The 19675-nt window shown below is 33.9% G+C and overlaps 1 protein-coding gene across 3 annotated transcripts in view; it reads left to right on the top strand.

Annotated features, from left to right (window-relative positions):
• The first annotated feature begins 13623 nt into the window (after window positions 1-13623).
• Window positions 13624-19675, top strand: part of LOC149225262 (potassium channel KAT3-like) — a 234331-nt gene continuing 228279 nt past the window's right edge. The window contains exons 1-4 of one of the 3 annotated variants that reach the window (XM_089377033.1): window positions 13624-14053; window positions 14625-14840; window positions 16553-16714; window positions 16813-16870. In XM_089377033.1, coding sequence (XP_089233159.1) covers window positions 13851-14053; window positions 14625-14840; window positions 16553-16714; window positions 16813-16870 — 639 coding nt within the window. In that variant the 5' untranslated portion in view covers window positions 13624-13850. Of the gene's footprint in view, window positions 14054-14624; window positions 14927-16552; window positions 16715-16812; window positions 16871-19675 lie in introns of those variants that run through there. The other 2 variants (XM_089377032.1, XM_089377034.1) reach the window with 2 other exon arrangements.

Here is a 19675-nt window from a genome sequence, read left to right as displayed (position 1 = left end):
GTTATGCCTTTTGGGTTGACAAATGCTCCTGCAACCTTCATGAGGCTGATGGATTTGACATCTTGATGCCATTTACCAACTCATTTGTAGTGGTATACTTGGATGACATCCCGATCTTCAGCCAGAGTTGGGAAGAGCACCTCCACTGCATCCGACAGGTTCTCCAAACACTCTGGCAACACAAGTTGTGTGCCAATTTGGAGAAATGTAGTTTTGGCGTGACCCAGATTCAGTATCTGGGATACATTATTGATGAACGAGGGGTACATGTGGATCCAGCCAAGATCCAAGTCATTCGGGATTGGCCAACCCCAACCACTCTGACAGAGCTCCGTAGCTTTTTGGGTCTTGCCAATTTCTACCGTAGGTTTGTGTTGGGATTCTCTCATATCACTTGGCTCTTAAGTAAAGTCACCAAGGGAGGAGCGAAAGCAAAATTATTTTGGTCTGAATCTCAATAGAAGGCATTCGCAGAGTTGAAACATCGCCTCTGCTCTGCACCAGTGCTCACTTTACTAGACTTGCAACAGCCATTTGAGATCGAGACAAATGCCTCTGACTATGCTATTGGGGCAGTCCATACTCAACAGGGGCATCCAGTGGAATATCACAGTGAGACACTTTCAGACACAATCCGGAAGTATCCCACTTATGATAAAGAGATGTATTCCATTGTGCAAGATTGTTGACAATGGAAGCATTACATTTTGGGGAAGGAAACGATCATCCACACATACCATCGACCCCTGTAATTCATACAAACACAAGGGAAGTTGCAGAATGATCGCCATCAAAAGTGGTCCACATACATGCAACAGTTCCATTTGAATATCAAGTATAAGAAGGGTAGCACCAATAATGTTGCATATTGCCTCAGTTGACCACCGATCATGGCATTAACCACCGTGCTCAACTCTTGTGGGCACGAGACTTTTGATTGACCACTTCTCTACAAAAACGACCCAAAGTTTGGCCACACATACCAGATGCTCTTGGAGGGTCAGCAATTTCCAAATTTTCACCTTCAGGATGCCCTGCTCTGCCACCTGGTACACTTTTGTGTTCCTTCAAGCGAGCGAGCCAAGATGATTTGGGAAGCACACTACAGTTGGGCCGCTGGGCATTTCGGGGTCGTGAAAAAAGTGGCAGTACTATAGAAGTATTTCTACTGGCCGAATCTTCGACAGGATGTCGGGAAGTACATCAGATCCTGAACTGCCTGCGCCATTGCCAAACCGACCATTAAGAAGAAAGGCCTTTATAATATGTTGCCTACCCATAGTTGACCTTGGGAATCCATCTCCATGGATTACATGTCGGGCCTTCATTCTACTAAGCATGGCAACGAATGTGTTTTTGTGGTCGTTGATAGATGCTTGAAGATGGCCATTCTGGCGGCCTGCAAGAATAATATCATAGTAGAAGCCACTGCTAAACTCTTCTTTGAATGAGTGTGGGTACACTTTGGATCCCATAGTCTATCATCTCAGACCAGGACAGTAGGTTCCTTAGTACATTTTGGTCTAGTCTCTGGTTGATGCTGGACACCAAGCTCACTAAGTCCACAACTTTCCATCCCCAAACTGATGGCCAGACATAGGTCGTCAACAGGATGATCGTACACATTTAGTGCATGTACAAATCAAAGCATCCACATGCATGGGATGAGAGCCTTCCCTATGTCCAGCACAACTATAACCAGGATCTCCATAGCTCGACTGGCCACAACCCTTTTTAGGTGGGCTTGGGATTCTAGCCATTATGTCCCATTGATGTGGCCATACCATTTGTAGCTACTCAGGCAGATTTGGCTCATGTCCAGTCAGAAGCCGATAAGGAAGACAACTTCATTGAGCACATCCAACATATCTGCGAGCAAGTCCATGACATTTTGGAGAAATCAAATGCCAAGTACAAGCAGTGACATGATCAACATCAGGTGCCACACAAGTTTCAAGTGGGCGACAAAGTCTAGTTGCATTTGTAAAAGGAACACCTTACCGGAGCCTATCGTAAACTCAGACCACTCCGATATGGTCCTTACACCATTACCAAGGTTGTGGGTGATAATGCATTTGAGCTCAGCATTCCCCTATTCCTTGGCCTGCACCTAGTGTACAATTTGGACTGCATTCGACCATACTTCCCACCATTGCTAGACACATCAGACATTGCAGAACAACTCACACCTATAGAGTTAAATCCAGATTGCATGGAGCAAGCCACAACTGACTGGATCATGGACATGCAGATCAAGAACAATCTTCAAGAGAAGATCAAACTGTATCGAGTTGTCAAAGCAGGCCAACTCCTTCACCAGGGCAAGTGGCTCACTAGGGACCAAGTTCAGCAGAAGTTTCCTCATCTCATGGAGGAACTCAATGCAATGGGGACCATTACTTCCTAAGGGGGGAGGAATGATCCAAGTGGATATTGGTGGCCACCTGCCAATTCCGCTTGGACCCCCACCATTGTTTCTTTTAGTTTTTCAGTTTCCTTAATTGTAGCACAATTTACTATTTTTATCAGTTTTTCGGGTCCTAAACTTCCGGGGCCGTTTTGAGGGCCTAAACAACGTTTTTTGGCAATCTACCGCCAACAATATTTTTGCCTAAAATTGTCTTTTCGTTGTAGTCCTCGGAGAGATAATTCCAATGGGTTATCATGCACGTCAAACATAGATAATATGACCAAGTCACAAGCTCGAGAAGTTGGCTGTCCAACTCACCCCAATGGGGCCCATAAACTCTTGGTGTTACATCTCCTCGGGCTAGGGTTTTGGTTGTTTATGGTTTGCTCTTGTTGTTCAATAATAAAAAGGCCCTTGAGCCTCATTGTAATGCAGTTCTGAGGCATGTATCCGCCACATCTCTTCTAAGAGATAAGCTACCATCGCCCGAGCTAGTCTTATTTCCATTCTATTTGTAAGCATATTTCAATATTTGATATTAATGAAATGAATTGTTATTTCTACTGCATCTTTGTATTTATGGTTATATCTATAATTTGTTGCATTCATGTTTAAATCCGGATCATTGAGCTGGCTCATTACAGAAGATTGCAGACTTGGTCATCTCCATGGTATCAAGATAACCAACAATTTCATCCTTACACATCTACTTTTTGTTGGTGATGTATTAGTTTTCCTCAATGGGAGTATCGACAATTCATCAGTCTTACATTCTACAATGCAATTATTTTGTCGAGCCCCTGACATGGATTTTAATGCCCGAAAATCAACAATCTCCTCTGTAGGATGCACACCCCATGAGATCCAATTTGCACACCAAAGATTTCCTTTCTCACTCTTATCATTGGATGATGGATTGAAATACCTTGGGTTTCGTCTCAAATCCCTACAATAAAAGATTGCAGATTGGGCTTGGCTAGTAACCAAGATTGAAATAAGACTTAATATTTAGCATCATAAATACCTTTCCAGAGCTGGACGATTGGTATTAATCAAAACAATATTGGAAGCCAATCTGGTCTATTGGATGTCCATGGCCTGGATCCCCAAAGGAATACTTACAAGACACAACAGTTGTGTAACAAATTTCTATGGACAGGAAAACATGATGGTCACATTTATGCATGGGTATGTTGGGATTTGATTGCACTTCCAAAGAAATGGGGTGGATGGGGACTAAAAAACCTTGAGTCCTTCTCCAAAGCACTTGCTTCCAAGATGGGTTGGAAAATTCTCACAGAAAAATCTTATGGATTGAGGTTGTTTATCAGAAATACATCTAGCCCCTGCACACTCTTGATTGGATCCGACTCCCTTCTTGGAACAAGTCGTGCATTTCATCCATATGGCCTGGAGAATTAGGTCGGGTACCTTTGTCTGCGTGGGTATGGACCCATGGTCCGCATGTGGTAATGCATTCAAGATCCCACCTGATCTCAATAAGTTCATCATCGCCTTCAATAATCCTAACATGAGATTCAGTAAAAGCATTAGTGAAGCTGTGCCAGTCAAGATGCCAAGCATGGTCATTACACTCCCAAGGATGGCTACCCAATTATATACTCTGCTCATAAGCCAACTGGTGGTGGAGTTTATTATAGAAATTGAAAGCCCCTCCACGTACCGGGATTTTCATGTGGATTGTACTTCGCCACAAAGCTCCCACGAGTGAGAATCTTGTAAAGCGATCCTTCCATGGCCCTACTTGGTGCATCCTTTGCTGATAAGCCTCTGAATCCATCGAGCATCTTTTCCTCCATTGCCCCACCATTATGAATTTTTGGTCCCTAGTCCTCTCTTCCCTCTCTATCACCTTTCGATGGCAGGGGAATTCCATCCTAGAAGCTTGGCAAACATGGTGGACTTCGACCCAACCTCCTAAAGCTAGAAACCTCCCTCTATTCGTATGCTAGGTCGTTTGGCTGACCTGGAACAAATTCATTTTCAGTGACATTGAACCTCACTAGATTCAGGCCTCTGCACATGTATTGTCCATTTACTCTAGTATTCCCGACGATGACCGACCTTCTCCCCATCGTACCATTACCTCTGAAGTTATAGACAAAAGCATTCCTTGGGCCTATTTGATGGATCTGCCCAAGCATAGGGGTGTTTGGGGGGGGGGGGGGGGCATTATTATACCTATTTGCGAACCACTTTTTTAAAATTCAGATGGGATTGGGCAATGGCACTAATATCTTTGCAGAATTGATCACACTCAGACATCTCTTGCACTTTGCTTTAGAAAAAGAGTGTAGGCACCTTCAAAATTTTGGTGACTCCAAGATCATTATTAGTTGGTTCAACATATCTATCTGCCATGCACACACACGCAGGAATATATTGGATGATGCACTGCATTTAAGATCCCAATTTGATTTCATCGTTTGTCATCACATCTACAAGGAGCACAACCAGATTTCCAATCAATTATCCAAGGAGGTCACGATCCAGCCTCGGGGTCTATGGATGATCCAGGAACAAAGGGGAATGGACTTCTATCAGTACTACCATCATCCATACATCGATCATAGAATATAGGGGCCTGACAGGGCCTGGTTTCATGACTTTTTGAGCTACAAACAATATTTTTTTCACACAACAGTCTTATGTATATATTTATTTTTGATATGTAATTATGCACATACTACCAGTATACCCTACGAGGTCTTTTCTACAAGAACATCTGAAGGTGGTTTGCCACAACTTAAAACATATGATTCTTCAAGAATCTACAATATGTAATTTTCAAATTTTAATGGAAATTACGATTTTTCCTTGGGGAAAAAAATTATTAGTGCTTATAAAGTTGTTTTAATATTTTTAAAAAATTATTATCATTTTTATATGAAATTTAATTTCATCGAGATTATACTTAGATATTTATATTAATATGATATCATTTTCTTTCATTTTAACACTAATACTTAATTATTAATGTTATATAATATTATAATTAACTTGAATTTGTAATTGTTATTATATTATAAGTTATTATTAAAGTGATATATATTTATCACGAAATTCTATTTATGAAAAATTATTATGTTTTTTTGAAAAAAATATTCTTTCCATATTATATTTGCAATTTTTTTTATATTGATATGATATCATTTTCTTTCATTTAAACGGATAGGAAGTGATCTCTTTAGGTAAATTTGCCTAGATATTTTTTTAGAAAAATTTTCTCTTATTTTTAATATTACTATTTAATTATTAATATTATATATTATAAATTGTTTTAAATTTATAAATGTTATTATATTATAAGCTACTATTAAAGGAGTATATATTTATCATGAAATTCCATTTTATATTAATAATTAGTTTAAATTTGTGTTGTATGTATTGAATAATTTGGCATATAAAAACTGGGAGATAAACTTAATAAAGTTCCTCAAATCAATGCCTTTACAAATTTACCGACTATTTTATATGAAAGTCACAAAATTAAAATACTAAAAAGTTACACCATCATTAAAAAACACATTAAAAATATAATTAACATGCTAATAGGATTTTATTATATTATATATAATATATTTTTTTCACTGAAAAACAGGCACTTAATATATATGGATGAATAAAAAATTATAAATTATAAGTTTAATTATGATAATTGTTAAAAGAAGTTGTCAAATAATTAGGAAAAGAAAAAGATAAAAAAAAATTGAGATTTTATAAAAATAAATAAAGATGAAAAGTGAATAATTATGATAAATGTTTACATTTAATATAGAAAAAGAATTAGATAATGTTGAGATTTAATAATATTATGTAATCGTATAAATTAAATGGTTGGTAAATGTTGATAAACATCAATCTATGACAAGTATCAAAACGCTCATCCTATTTATGCATTTCACATTACTCATATTAAAAAAAATTCATAAATAATTAAATTATAATTTTTATTTTAAATTTTTATTATTATAAATTATAAAATAATTAATATATGAGTTAAACATATACACATTTTAAAAAACATGTAATAATATTCTTAATCATGAAAAGTACCCCTCACACCATGGAAATTCTTTTGTAAATAGCTTATGTTACATTACCATGAGTTATCAATATCACATGCCCAATTTGATGTGTTGTTCTGATTTGTTTCTAATTAATTAATTTGAGATAAATTAATTAAAAATACATAGCGAACTTGGTGATAAACTTTAATCCTTGACCTATGAATACTACTTCTACTATGAATATGTCTACATATTCCATGGAGGTTGAATCTCTACCATAATTACTAAATAGAACATCCCTATGATGTAAAGATTCAAAATCATTATAACAAAATTTATGGTGTCACTTGTGAGAATTGTACCTAAGTGGGGAGGATAACAATCATTCCTTTCGATCACATAAACTAAATAACAATGTTTTGAATGATTTATCGACTTATCTTTTTAATTTATTTATATCATTTCAACATGTTAGAATTTTTTTATTTATTTATATAACTATCCATGCTTACAAAGTTATTTTCACACTTTTGATTTTATGAAAAAGTATTATCATATATATATATATATATTTATTTATTTATTGTCTATGTTATACTTCTAATTCATTATATTGATATCATATAATTTTCTCTCATTTTTTTCCCTGCCAAAAATAGCCAGAATTTTATTCCTTCAGATCAAAATTGACAATCCTCTAAAAAATATGCCAGTCTGTTGCATACAAGTCTCTAATATGAGCCATATACATAAGCGTGTTTATACATCAAAACAAGATTTTAATCTCATATGCAATCAAAAAATAGTTGTTGAGCATCCAAAAAAAATGGTCAGGGATATTATGATATACCTCTCTGTCAACATATAATCCAAAATGTTTATCAAGTCTCATAAAATAGAGAAAAACAAAAACAGAAAAGGTAGATTTTGTGTTGGTTTCTATTCTTCTATTGTGACTTCAAGAACTGCCTCATTCATGAATGGCCTGTGGAAGAACTCAAAATGATCAGAACCTATGTTCTCTGTGATGTGCTAGGCACCCCTATCCATGTCCATACCCTGTTTAGAAAGTTTGTTCATTGTGTGGTTCCTCTCCTTGTAGATATGAGCACAAGTGAATGAGTTAAATGATGTTTTCAACTTCAAAATATCTTGTAATATTGGCAAAAGAATGAAGTTTTGACACTGATGACGATCATTAACTCAATTAACAACAAGCATTGAATGACCATAAACCTGCAACTGGGCATATCCCTTATCCTTTGCAAAAACTAAGAGGGCTTTGATGGCTAGAGGCTAACTATGTTATTTGTAACCCTCCCAAAACCCATTTTGGCATGAAAAAAATGTTCCTCTGAAAGAAAAAGGACAAAACCCCCTCCACTTTTTTGGTTGGCCTCCTGCGAGGCACCATAAAAAAAAAACCAGGGGACCAATCTGTCAAGAGTCTCCACTCTGATTTGACATGACTGAGATTTTATAGAAGGCTGAGGAGTGTGAAAGAATTTCTATTCCCTCGGCAGTTGTCTTTTGAGGCGAAGTGAGTTTGTCTTGAAATATAGACTTGTTCCGGGCTAGACAAATGCCCCATGTGACAATCATTTTCTCTCATTTTAACACTAATACTAAGTTATTAATGTTACATATTATAATTAACTTGAATTTGAAGCACTTTTTATGTTGTTGATAGTTGAACCCTACGAATGGAACCACATTACAACCTTTGTCGAGACCCTGTGAATACTCCATTGCAGAGGAGTTCGACTCCTGTTAAGAGCAAGAACCAAAGCACTTCTTCGCCACCTACTGTAGACAATACTATTACTATCGCCGAAGGTAATGAAGTTAGAGATGACGTTGGCGTTACTGTTGGAGCTTTCCTCATTGATGGTTTGCTCACGAATGGGAGAAAAGCCACAACTACTAAGCAACAACCCTGTTACGAAGAATTTGAGGTTACGGTGCAAGAGGCCGCGGCTGCAAACCAAGCGCCTTTGCCAAACAACCTGGTTGATGTGAAAACGCTGTTTCAAAAGGGTTGCATATGCAAGAGTCCTTTCTAGATCTCAGTCAAAATAGTCTCTTAACACTCTCTTTTTTTGGGTGAGATCTACAGATCTCATAAGGGACCTACAACTTTTGTTGGAGCTCAAATGAGGGTTTCAACGCCTCCATGAAGGTAAGCAATTAGAAGATCCTCTTCCCATCTTTGATTATCATATTTGTAAGGATTCCATTGTGCTTTTGACTCTTCGCATATGAGGGGCGTTTTAGGGAAGCCCTCCTCCTCCCATGCTTTCTCATATAAAGACACAATTCGTAATTAGGCTCCTAGGGTGTTCATCCTCCTTCAAATCACCCTCAACCTCTAGGAAAAGAAGTCCCTTCCCAGGATGTACCTAGTCTGTTTATCGTGGACAAATCAAAGGATATTCCCTATGTTGACATTTCCCATCTAGATCTGGAAGATAGTGATGAGCTAATGGAAGAGAATGGCGTAATCTAACGCTTCAATGGGCCATGGACTCAAACAACAAATCTTTACAAATGGATACACTCTAATTGGACTAGATCCTGCAACGTTCTCTTTTATTCTAAGGGCTTCTTCATAGTTGTGTTTCCATGCTAGGAACATTACTAGAGTGCTCTCTAAGTGCCCATGGTTTTGGGGAAAACTGAGGCTTTTCATGACCCCTTGGTTCCCAAACTTTGATCCCTCTACAACGGTAATCATAAAGCTCCCTATTTGGGTCCGGATTCCAAACTTGTCGACTCATCAATGGCATGATTTAGTGTTTACAAGCATCAAAAATACCTTGGGTCGCTTCCTAGCCATATATCTTACGTGAGGCCAAAGTAAAGTGTATACTTACAGTAGGATATGTGTAGAACTCAACATTAGTAAAGGCTTGCCTAAAAAAATCAACTTGAAAGTAGGTGATTTCCATTGGATCCAGCTCTTGGACTATGAGAACATGAATTTTCGTTGTCACCTCTGTCATCAAACAAGACACCTACAAAACTCTTACACTCAAAATCCAATAAAACGAAAGACTAAATTTAAGGCTTGGAAGCCATGCAGCCTTCCCCCTATGGAGGAAGAGGACTCTTCATCTTCAGATTAGGAGGACAATGAACCAAATTATGAAATGATCTCTTCAGATGAGGATTGCAAGCAGTTTTTTAGCACTTCGCAAAGAAATGGGCACCATTATTGTTTCATTGGGAGTAGTAAAGCAAGGCTGTGAATCTGTTTCCTCATAATATGATAAGGATGCAATAACAACTTGCCAAGAAATTCTTCAGCGAGTCTTGGTTACTCCTTCGCCGAATGGGTGGGTGAAAGTAACCAAAAAGAAAAGGAAAAAAAGTAAATCTGAAAACCATCCACAAGTTGGGTGGTATTTTTGTTTATGTTACTATGTTTAGCTAGATGTATCCTTACAGTTTGGTTTTGATCTCGCCTTTAGGCAATTATTGTAAACTCTTTTTGATTAATAATATTCTATGCACAAATTTACCAAAAAAAATCACTTAGACTTATATATGTTATGATATTATAAGTTATTTTTGAAGTGATATACATCTATCATGAAATTCCATTTATGAAAAGTAACCATCATTTTTTATGTGAAAAATATTCTTTCTATATTATATTTGAAATTTTGTATATTAATATAATATCATTTTCTCTCATTTTAATACTATTATTTAATTATTAATATTATATATTATGAATTATTTTTAATTTGTAAATATTATTATATCATAAATGACTTTTAAAGTGATATATATTTATGGTAAGATTCTATTCATATTAATAATTCTTTTAAATTTGTGTTTTGTGTATTAAATAATTTCATATATAAATTTGAATATGAATTATTCCTCACATCAAAGGCTCTATAAATTCACAAAATATTTTATATCAAAATCCCAAAATTAATATTAATCTAATATCATCCTTCCTCACTTTGATATTAATATTATTAATAATTTTAATCTTACATGTGAGTATTACAAAACTGTGATCATAATAATTGGTTATTTAATCTCTAAGTTTGTATTAGGTTTAAGGAATGTATAATTTGAATATTTTTATAAAGAAATGTATGATTTAAATATATTGTGAACAAATATTATGATGATGATGATGGTGGTGGTGGTTAACGTCTGCTGAGACCAAACAATGGTCTATCGGACCTAAAAAAAGAAATTATTTATTTTGATTTAAGATTTTATTCCTATGCTCAAAAAGCTTGGAGAGAAGCCTCCCGAGCTCACTATAATTTTGACATTGTAAAAGGCTAGGAAGGTCAGTATTGTAACAAAGATTGTGAAACTGAGATCTAATGTGGTTGTACGGGGGCACTCTAAGAGGAAGTGGTTTTCATCCTCGATGTTCCTATTCTCACATATATGGCAGATCCTTTCCATCCTTTCCATCCATGGCATTTTAGGAACTACCCAACGACCTGTTTCACTATGGAGCTCATGAGAATTCGTTCTAATCTTTGCTATATTAATTTTCTTCTTTGAGCTAGTTAAAATAGCGACATAAGTTTGTTATGTTCTTTCATATTCTCTAATTTTGAATAATTGTTTTTATTGTTCAATATAATAATTTTAATCTTTTTTATTTATGAGTAGAATACAATATAAAATGTTAAATTATGAGTAGCCTTGTTAAAGCACTTTTGTTATTGAGAAGTTATGGGTTCAATTCTCTTGACATTTTGAGTTAGGTTTGGTGGTTGATTAGGCAAGAAGTGATCCTTTCAAATATATTTTGTGGACACCATATACTACATATAAAAAATGTTAAATTATGAATAAAATGTAATATAAAATATATAAGTATTGAAAATTTCTAAATTTAATTTTGAAAAAAAAAAATATTTTCCAAAAATATTCTTTATGTCATTTTACATATGAGAGTCCCTAATATATTACAAATTCTATGTGAAAATTCATATTCAATGCTCATACGATGAAGGTAAAAATAATCCATTTTACACAAGTGCCTTGGCCCTTAGTCTTTATCATCTAAGAGATGACCCTAAATATCAAATTGCTCAAATAATGAGTGAGCCTTGGGAATTATGATATAGTTAGCATTTCCGAAGATGGTATATACCAGTAGTTAACCCTTGGTTTATCAAAAGTTGGTCTTATAACTATTTGTAAAGGGAATAATGATAGATGAAATTAATAAATACTAATATATCTAAAACTTATGAATAAAGACTACAAATCAAATCTTAATGCTAAATATCGTCCCTATGTTGAATTATATATTAAAGTGGATGTGATAAGAAAAAGATCCATAATTAGTACCAAATTCTAGAGATAAAAGTAACTTTTTCCAAGATATTAAATTCTTCTCTATTATAATTTGATGTAATATTATATAATAATTGACCTATTTAATTTTATGTTAAAAATGATTTTTTTATCAAATTTATTAATTTATTAAATTTCTTTTTTTTTTTCCTTCCTTTAAATTACATATTAAATATTAATTTTTATTAAAATATTATAGATATAATCATTTTATTAAAATATATAATTAAATATTTATTACATAAATAAAATAATAATTAATAAATATTACTTTTACAAAAACTTATGAATTTAGTAAAATAAAATGAGCCATTCACACAGTAAATATATCATCAAGATTTTTCCTTTATATGGACGCAATTATTGACCTCACTTTTATTATACAATTCTCATTACGAAAACTTCATGATCTAAATTACCTCTGTGATATCTTGATAGATTTCCCATCACTTCATGATATTGAAGAATTGAATGAATGAGAAAGGTTCCCACCAAGGTCTCATAATGCACATAGTGACATAGTCTTTATCCCATGAAGCAATGAAGTTGTGACATTTGTCCTCACCGGAATCACATAGGAGACTAGGAGACAACCAGTAACAGTGCTGGATGGCCTTTTGGAGCATTCAGAGTGATTCATTACCATTGTGGGGAGGAAAGTTTTTGTCATATAAGTTAAGAGTTTGGGAGATTCCTTTAATGGAATAGATCAGCCAGAGCGTACTACATAGATGATGTAGGACCATGCACAAGTTGAGCATCATGGTTTAATTTTGCTCCCATAGCCTTTTGGAATACAACCAAAAGCCAGCACTGTACAAGCGTATATCTCTACTACTTTCGTTTCCTGTCAATCTAATCTTTTGGCACTTCTGTCATTATTCACTTGTTCATGTATTAATGGTAAGAATATGAATAATATATTTTTGAATTTCATTTAATTCTAGCTTTTTTTTGTGTTCTTGATTTTATAATTTTTTTTAATAAAATATATTAATTTTTGTTTTTTTGATTATAGGAAAGAAAATTTATCATAATTTAATTGTCAAATTAGTAATGAAGGTAGTTATTTCTAGTTGTTATCAACGAATGTAGGCTGACTTATCATTGTTATTCAAGGAAAACTAGGCCACGCTGACTCATCACTCTTATTCAAAGAAAACCAAGCCACCCAGCTCTCAATCTTGCCAAATGCATCTGTGTCTTGGGTGGTTAACCTCTTTAGGGCAGTTAACCTGTTTCCTTGGGTCTGAAGAAAACTAATTCTTAGCCAAACAAAAGCAATTTTAAACATTCTTTATATCTATTTCGGTTATTTAGATAAATTAAACTATATTAAAATAATATTTTTTTTGGTGGTCGTGATTTTATAATTTTTTTAATAAAATGTATCAATTTTTATATTTTTTGTTATAAGTGGGAAAATTTATCATAATTCAATTGTCAAACCAGTAGTGAGGGCAGCCATTTCTAGCTGTTAATGCATGTTGACTCATCATTGTTATTCAAGGGAAACTAGGCCACCTGGCTCTCAATCTTGCCAAATACATCTATGTCTTGAACCATTAACCTGTTTCCTTATATCCAAAAAAAACGAATTCTTAACCAAACAAAAACAATTTTAAAACATTTTTTTAATGTCTATTTAACTTATTTAAATAAATTAAACTATATTAAAGTAATATTATTTATGAAAAATATATATATATATATGAGATAAAAAATCAACATCTAAATTTTTTTTATTTTTCTTAATTTAAATCTATAACCTTTTATAGCCACTCACACAAATTGTACATGAACCCCACAAAACACTTAATTTAAACAACATTTTTTCTTAAATCGATACAATGTCATTATGAATCGATTCTTGCCAATACATGGATGGCTCTGATACTTTCATTCATATGTGTGTTATACTTACTATTCAACTCCTAAAACTTTCAGCTGATCGCATTTATCAGTACACATAAACGTTCTCGCAGAATAGTATCCATTCCTTCATGATATTTTTGTCACGACTCCTTCGTGCACTTTAAGGCCTGAAAGCAGCAGTTTTAGCCAAGATGTTGCCACCATATTATTGCATAAACTTTGCTGGCTGCAAAGCCATGAATCTTCATGAGGAAGATGGGAGCTCAGATGATGATGGGAAGTCCAAGTTTCAGTGTTTTTCCAAGCCAAATATGCTGCCACCTTTGGGCTCTCGATGGAGCTCTGATACCCACCTAGGGAAAAATATCATTTCTCCCCATGACCCTCGTTACAGGTGAGAGAAGCAACCAAAAACAATACAAACAACGCATAATATGTATTTTCAAAGTTATAATACTATACCAGTTTGTACTGCAGTGGATTGCATAGCTTACTTTTCAGATCTTGAAATATACTGTATTTATCATCTCTGATGGTTACTAGGACTAAATTGATATGCATTTTATGCAGTATAGTATAGCTTGTGGGCCTGAGGAGTCTTCATTGAATATATCTTCCTCCTTTTTTGTCTCGGGAGGCCAAGTGCTCTGCACTTTAGGCAGGAGATGTGCTTCTTTACCTTCCTTGTTTGTGTTTACCCACATTAAAAAACCCTTTCTATATATAAACATTACATGACCATATAAATGTGTTCTGGTTCGATACTTAGAATTCAGACGAGTTCAGAGGGCAATAAAAACAATTCCTTTCTTCCCTACAAACATTATTCTCTGCCCAGTGCTTATCTACAATGATATTTTTTCATTGAATGCTTAGAATTTAAGCACAAAATGATGTGAAATGCTATAACGACCACGGCCACTGTGAAATAATTCTCTGTGTTCTCTCATATGTTGTGGGTGCAGGTGCTGGGAGACTTTTCTGATTGTTTTGGTGGCATACTCGGCATGGGTGTGCCCATTTGAGCTTGGATTCGGTTATGCACCCAAAGGAGGCCTTCTCATTGCAGACACTATTGTCGATGCATTTTTTGCTATTGATGTCATTCTGACCTTTTTTGTGGCCTACTCTGACGATAAGATCCAGATTTTGATAGACAAACCCAAGAAAATTGCATTGAGGTATGAAACTTCCCAGCATTCTTGATAATGAAATGGGACGATAAGACCCAGATTTTGATAGACAAACCCAAGAAAATTGCATTGAGGTATAACTTCCTAGCATGTTTGATAATGAAATGGAAACAGGATAAATAAGTTCCAACACTTATCTTCAGCTAAAATTAATAGTAAAACAGAATTCAATGGGATAGATTCACTAACCAACAATTGGCATTCTCCTGTAAATCTTATCCTCAATTGAAATCTAGCTTGAAGCGGAGGCAATGATACGATAAATCTACAATACTCAGAAACAACCCTCTCCCAAATATCCATTAGAGTACAGTTCCCATCCAATTTGGGCATAATATGCTTTTTGAGATTGAGAATTCCAATAATTGATAGCCATTGTTTGATTTTGCTATCTGTGTGAATTCTACGGTCTTTAGCTTCACAACCCGGTCAATTATATAAATATAAGTTTTTGAGCTTCACAACCTAGTCATTTGTATAAATATACATTTTTGAGCTTCACAACCTTGTCATAATGTTGTTGATATTGACTCATCCATATCAACAACATTCAGAACCCATCCAGGACACATAACAAAATAGCAGATGATTTATCAAAAAAGGGACTAATAGCTACAGAAGAAGAAATGTATATCATGATCAAAATGGGAGAAGACGAGACAGAAGTAAAATGTCTAAAGCTGCCAGGATAGGACACTGAAGACTATAAAAAAGAAGGCAGAATTCAAGTACAGATAAGTTCATTAAAAAACCCTGCTTCTTTCTGTTTTGTTTAAAATTTTGTACAAGTTTTGATTCAGCTACTGTAAAGAAAACACATGAGGAATGCCAACTGTATGGTACAGAACTACAGAATATGTAAATGTCCTGTGACATATCTAGAGCCTAGCATCTCTTTGATAATTCTGTGATATATTTGTAGTTATGGCAGAGAATTATAGTTCCACAATTGTCACAAATTGTAATTTACAGTTCAGCTGTATGTATGTAGAATATTTTCTACCCCAAGTAGTCATGTTGTGGATTCCACTGGGCTTATGAGGACGATTTGTCCTTCATAATTATGTACTGTTTTAACATAATATAAAACAGACAGCTTTTTTCTTGCTGAAAAAAAAGAAGATATTGACTCAAATTAATATCATTGTCTAATTTTCATCTAAATTTAATAACCATTATCGTTTTACAAAATTAAATCTGGTTGATATTGATTCAAGTTAGTGTCATTATCGAAAGTATATCTAAATTTTACGGCCATTATCATTTTACACTACTAAGAGTTAGTAGATCATTCCTAAAAGTCTCTAAAGAAGAAATTTGTATTTTTTTGTAATAAAAAGGTGGTAGAAACAGAATGACATTTTATTAAAGAATGTGCAACACATGAAGTTATCCGTCTTCAATTTGATAATAATTTAAAAGTGAACAGTATTAGTGAGTTTTTGAGGAGACAAAACTTCACAAAACAGCAAATTCCTTACTCAAAATCTATAAGAGCAAAATCAACCTAGGGAAAAATCTGAATATATAAATTAAGTGACAGTGAATCTCTAGAACATTATTAAAAACCATTTCATTTCATTCCCAAACTCTGCCTAAGCTGTAAAATACACAGTTTTTCTTGGTGCAATGATTTCCGGAGACACCCAACTTTTCAATAATTAACATATGCTCTAGTAAAGTGGTGTCATATGCTGCAGGTATATTTCAAGAGGGTTCGTACTTGATGTCACTTCCACAATACCATTTGTGGCCCTGATTTATCTCATTAGAGGACAGCATGCAGGATTCAACACCTATTACAGCTTGTTCAATGTCTTACGTCTGTGGCGTTTGCAAAGAGTCAAAACTCTTTTCACCAGGTAATCTTGCATTCTCTAATCAACCATTTAAAATTGCACAGTGGTGTTTCATGTTTACAGATGGAGCCATCTCAATAAGTAGCCTTTCTCCATTGCAGGCTAGAGAAAGATATACGTTTCAGCTACTTCTGGATAAGATGCGCAAGACTTATTTGTGTGAGAATCCTTACGTATATATGCCATTATGTTATCATTCCTTTTGGGGGATTTTTTGTTTTGCCAGTTTCTTCATGCTAAAGTCATCCTCTGATCTAAGAATATATTATCATAAATAAATTATGATTATTATAAGGAATATATATTATTTCTGATAATAGTTATCACGTCTTTGAGGTTCTCTTCGTATTCCTGTTACGCATAGAGCCATTTAACCCTTGATCTAAGCCGTGAGGGGAATAAAAAAATTCCAAGTGTCAATCTATCCGCCTTTAATAGATTCAGAATTTAACAATTCAACTCTTGATCTAAGCCTATTTAAGCCGTGAGAGAGGAAGTGTAAATCTATCTGTCATTGATAGATTCAGGGTTAACATATTAACTCTTATTTCTATCTGCAACGCCCTTATCCATATATCCTTCATATGTCATCTCTTACCCATATAAAACAAGGATATATATATATATAAGAGTGTAAGTAAGAGAAAGGGGATTCCCGGCGTTTCCATAATTCACTTATTGGGTCTGCAATAAAGATTTATTGTTTACTGCCGGCCTCTCTCAGTAATGCGATATCATATATATGCATATACTGGTATTTTTAGAGTCTTTCTGTAGTTTTTTATATAACTCGGGGATTTTTTCAGTGTTTATTTAAATTAATTATTTTTATATTTTATTTAATATTTTTTAGATAAATTTATATTTATATTTTATTTTATTATATTTAAATTTAATTTAAAATGTGCAATGGTGTATTTGAATAATTTTTTTTAATATATATATATATATATATCAACAGCATAATTGAGTTTAGCTTGAGTGGATTTACCAAATAGTTGTTATCTTCCTCACCCAAGTTCAAGTCTGGTAAGTTGACATGTTAACACTCTACAATGTTATAATAAGGAAATCATTATAACAAAATTATAGTGCCATGTCTCTTTGCAACACTTTTATATGCTTTGTCTAAATTCTTTGTCCAAATTTACAATACCATGCGACAAGTGTAGTCACTTCACCAACAAAACATTTACATAAAACATAATTTTTCATTTCATAACAACCTTGCCATTGTTAGGGAATTTTGACGTAAAATGCTTTGTCTAAATTCTTTGTCCAAATTTACAATACCATGCGACAAGTATAGTCACTTCATCAACAAAACATTTACATAAAACATAATTTTTCATTTCATAACAACCTTGCCATTGTTAAGGAATTTTGACGTAAAAAATGGGCGTCAGAATAAAAAAATGTACGAAGAAACTTAGCTTTAAAAGAACCAATAGGATTCATGATGACATCCTTAGGGGTAAATATTTATGGAGCGAAAAGAAGAAAATGGTTTTTTTTAATTGTATTTCCTACTTATCTCCTTGTAGATTTACTTGAATGTCAAGTGTAGGCATTGTTGTATGAAGATTTAAATTCTCCATCCCAGGAGTATCCACTTGCATACTTTGAGTAGACCCACACCGTAAAAAAATGGCAATACATGAAAAACATGTTTATTTCAATTTTCAATATTTTAAAGTGTGGGTCTACTCAAAAGTATGCAGAGTTTCACTTCCAATAAGTGCCTGCACTTGATGTGATGTTTGAGTAAACATATAAGAACGTAAGTTGAAAATACAATTAAAAAAATCATTTTCTTTCTTTTCCTTTAAAAATTCACAACTTTTATTTTATTTTTTAACTATTATTTTATTATTTTCTTTAATATGTTCATAGACCTTAAATTTCCCCTAAAATTGCATTCATAAATCACAATGAGTAGGAATGAACCTTCCATTTAAAATCTTGAGATTGAATGAATTATATTAAAATCTTGAAATAGTATGAATTATATTACATTTATAGTGATGCTATATTCACATAATAAATTATTTGAAAATGACTTTTTTTTTTTTTTTTTATGAATTTGTAAATGGTGTTATATGTCTAATTTGACATCAAGAATGATGATATATTCTTATAGTAAATAATAATTTTAAAACAATGTGGGAAAGATCAATTTGACATCATTCCTTTTCTAAAAGGTCAAAGTATATTACATTCCCAACTCTACAACAATTCCTTCATTATACTCATGCAAGCCATCGAGAACACGTCTCAATATCCTTATATATGAATTTTGACCCATGATGTCACATCATAGTATCTTCATTTATGAATTTGATCCATGTTGTGAATTTTCCTATCAGGAATTCTAAGTAGATTATGTAAGATCTCATCATCATCATGATTAACATCTTCATACCATAAAGATTCCTTCTAGAATAAAGTTGTGTAGTAACTTATTTTGATTAACAAATACTTACAAATAGGTGTTGTTACCTCTCATTTCAGTAGGGTTGCCTATAGCCATTTTTCTTCTAGGGAATACTATGGTCAACCATGTTAGGTTCTTTTAGACTCCACTCTTAAGTTCTTTCATCTTAGATATTATTGGAAGCCTTAGGATGTGCCTACTTAGACACATGGTTTAGAGGAACCATTGGTTTTGTATGGGTGATTACACTATGTACGACCATAGCCCAGGGCTTGAGCACACCTATGTCTTATCCACATAGTCATGTATCATAGATTTTATATGCATTCTTTGGCCTTTGTGCATTATTCATTTTACAATTCTCAATGTGGCAATATCATAGTTCACAACATTTCATGTTTCCTAGGGTAGTTCACAGATCCCAATGTAGAGAGTCTTGAGGTAAAAAAATCAACAAAGGCTCAAAATGCTTAGAATAATGTGTAATGGACATACCACATACATATTTTGTCAAAAAGTGAAGACATCAA

Source organism: Pinus tabuliformis, chromosome J, assembly GCF_031772625.1.
Source record: "Pinus tabuliformis cultivar Carrire ecotype Pingquan chromosome J, CPIR1, whole genome shotgun sequence".
Lineage (NCBI taxonomy): Eukaryota > Viridiplantae > Streptophyta > Pinopsida > Pinales > Pinaceae > Pinus > Pinus tabuliformis.
The sequence above is the reverse complement of the archived record's forward strand: the minus strand, read 5'-3'. Positions and strand labels throughout refer to the sequence as shown.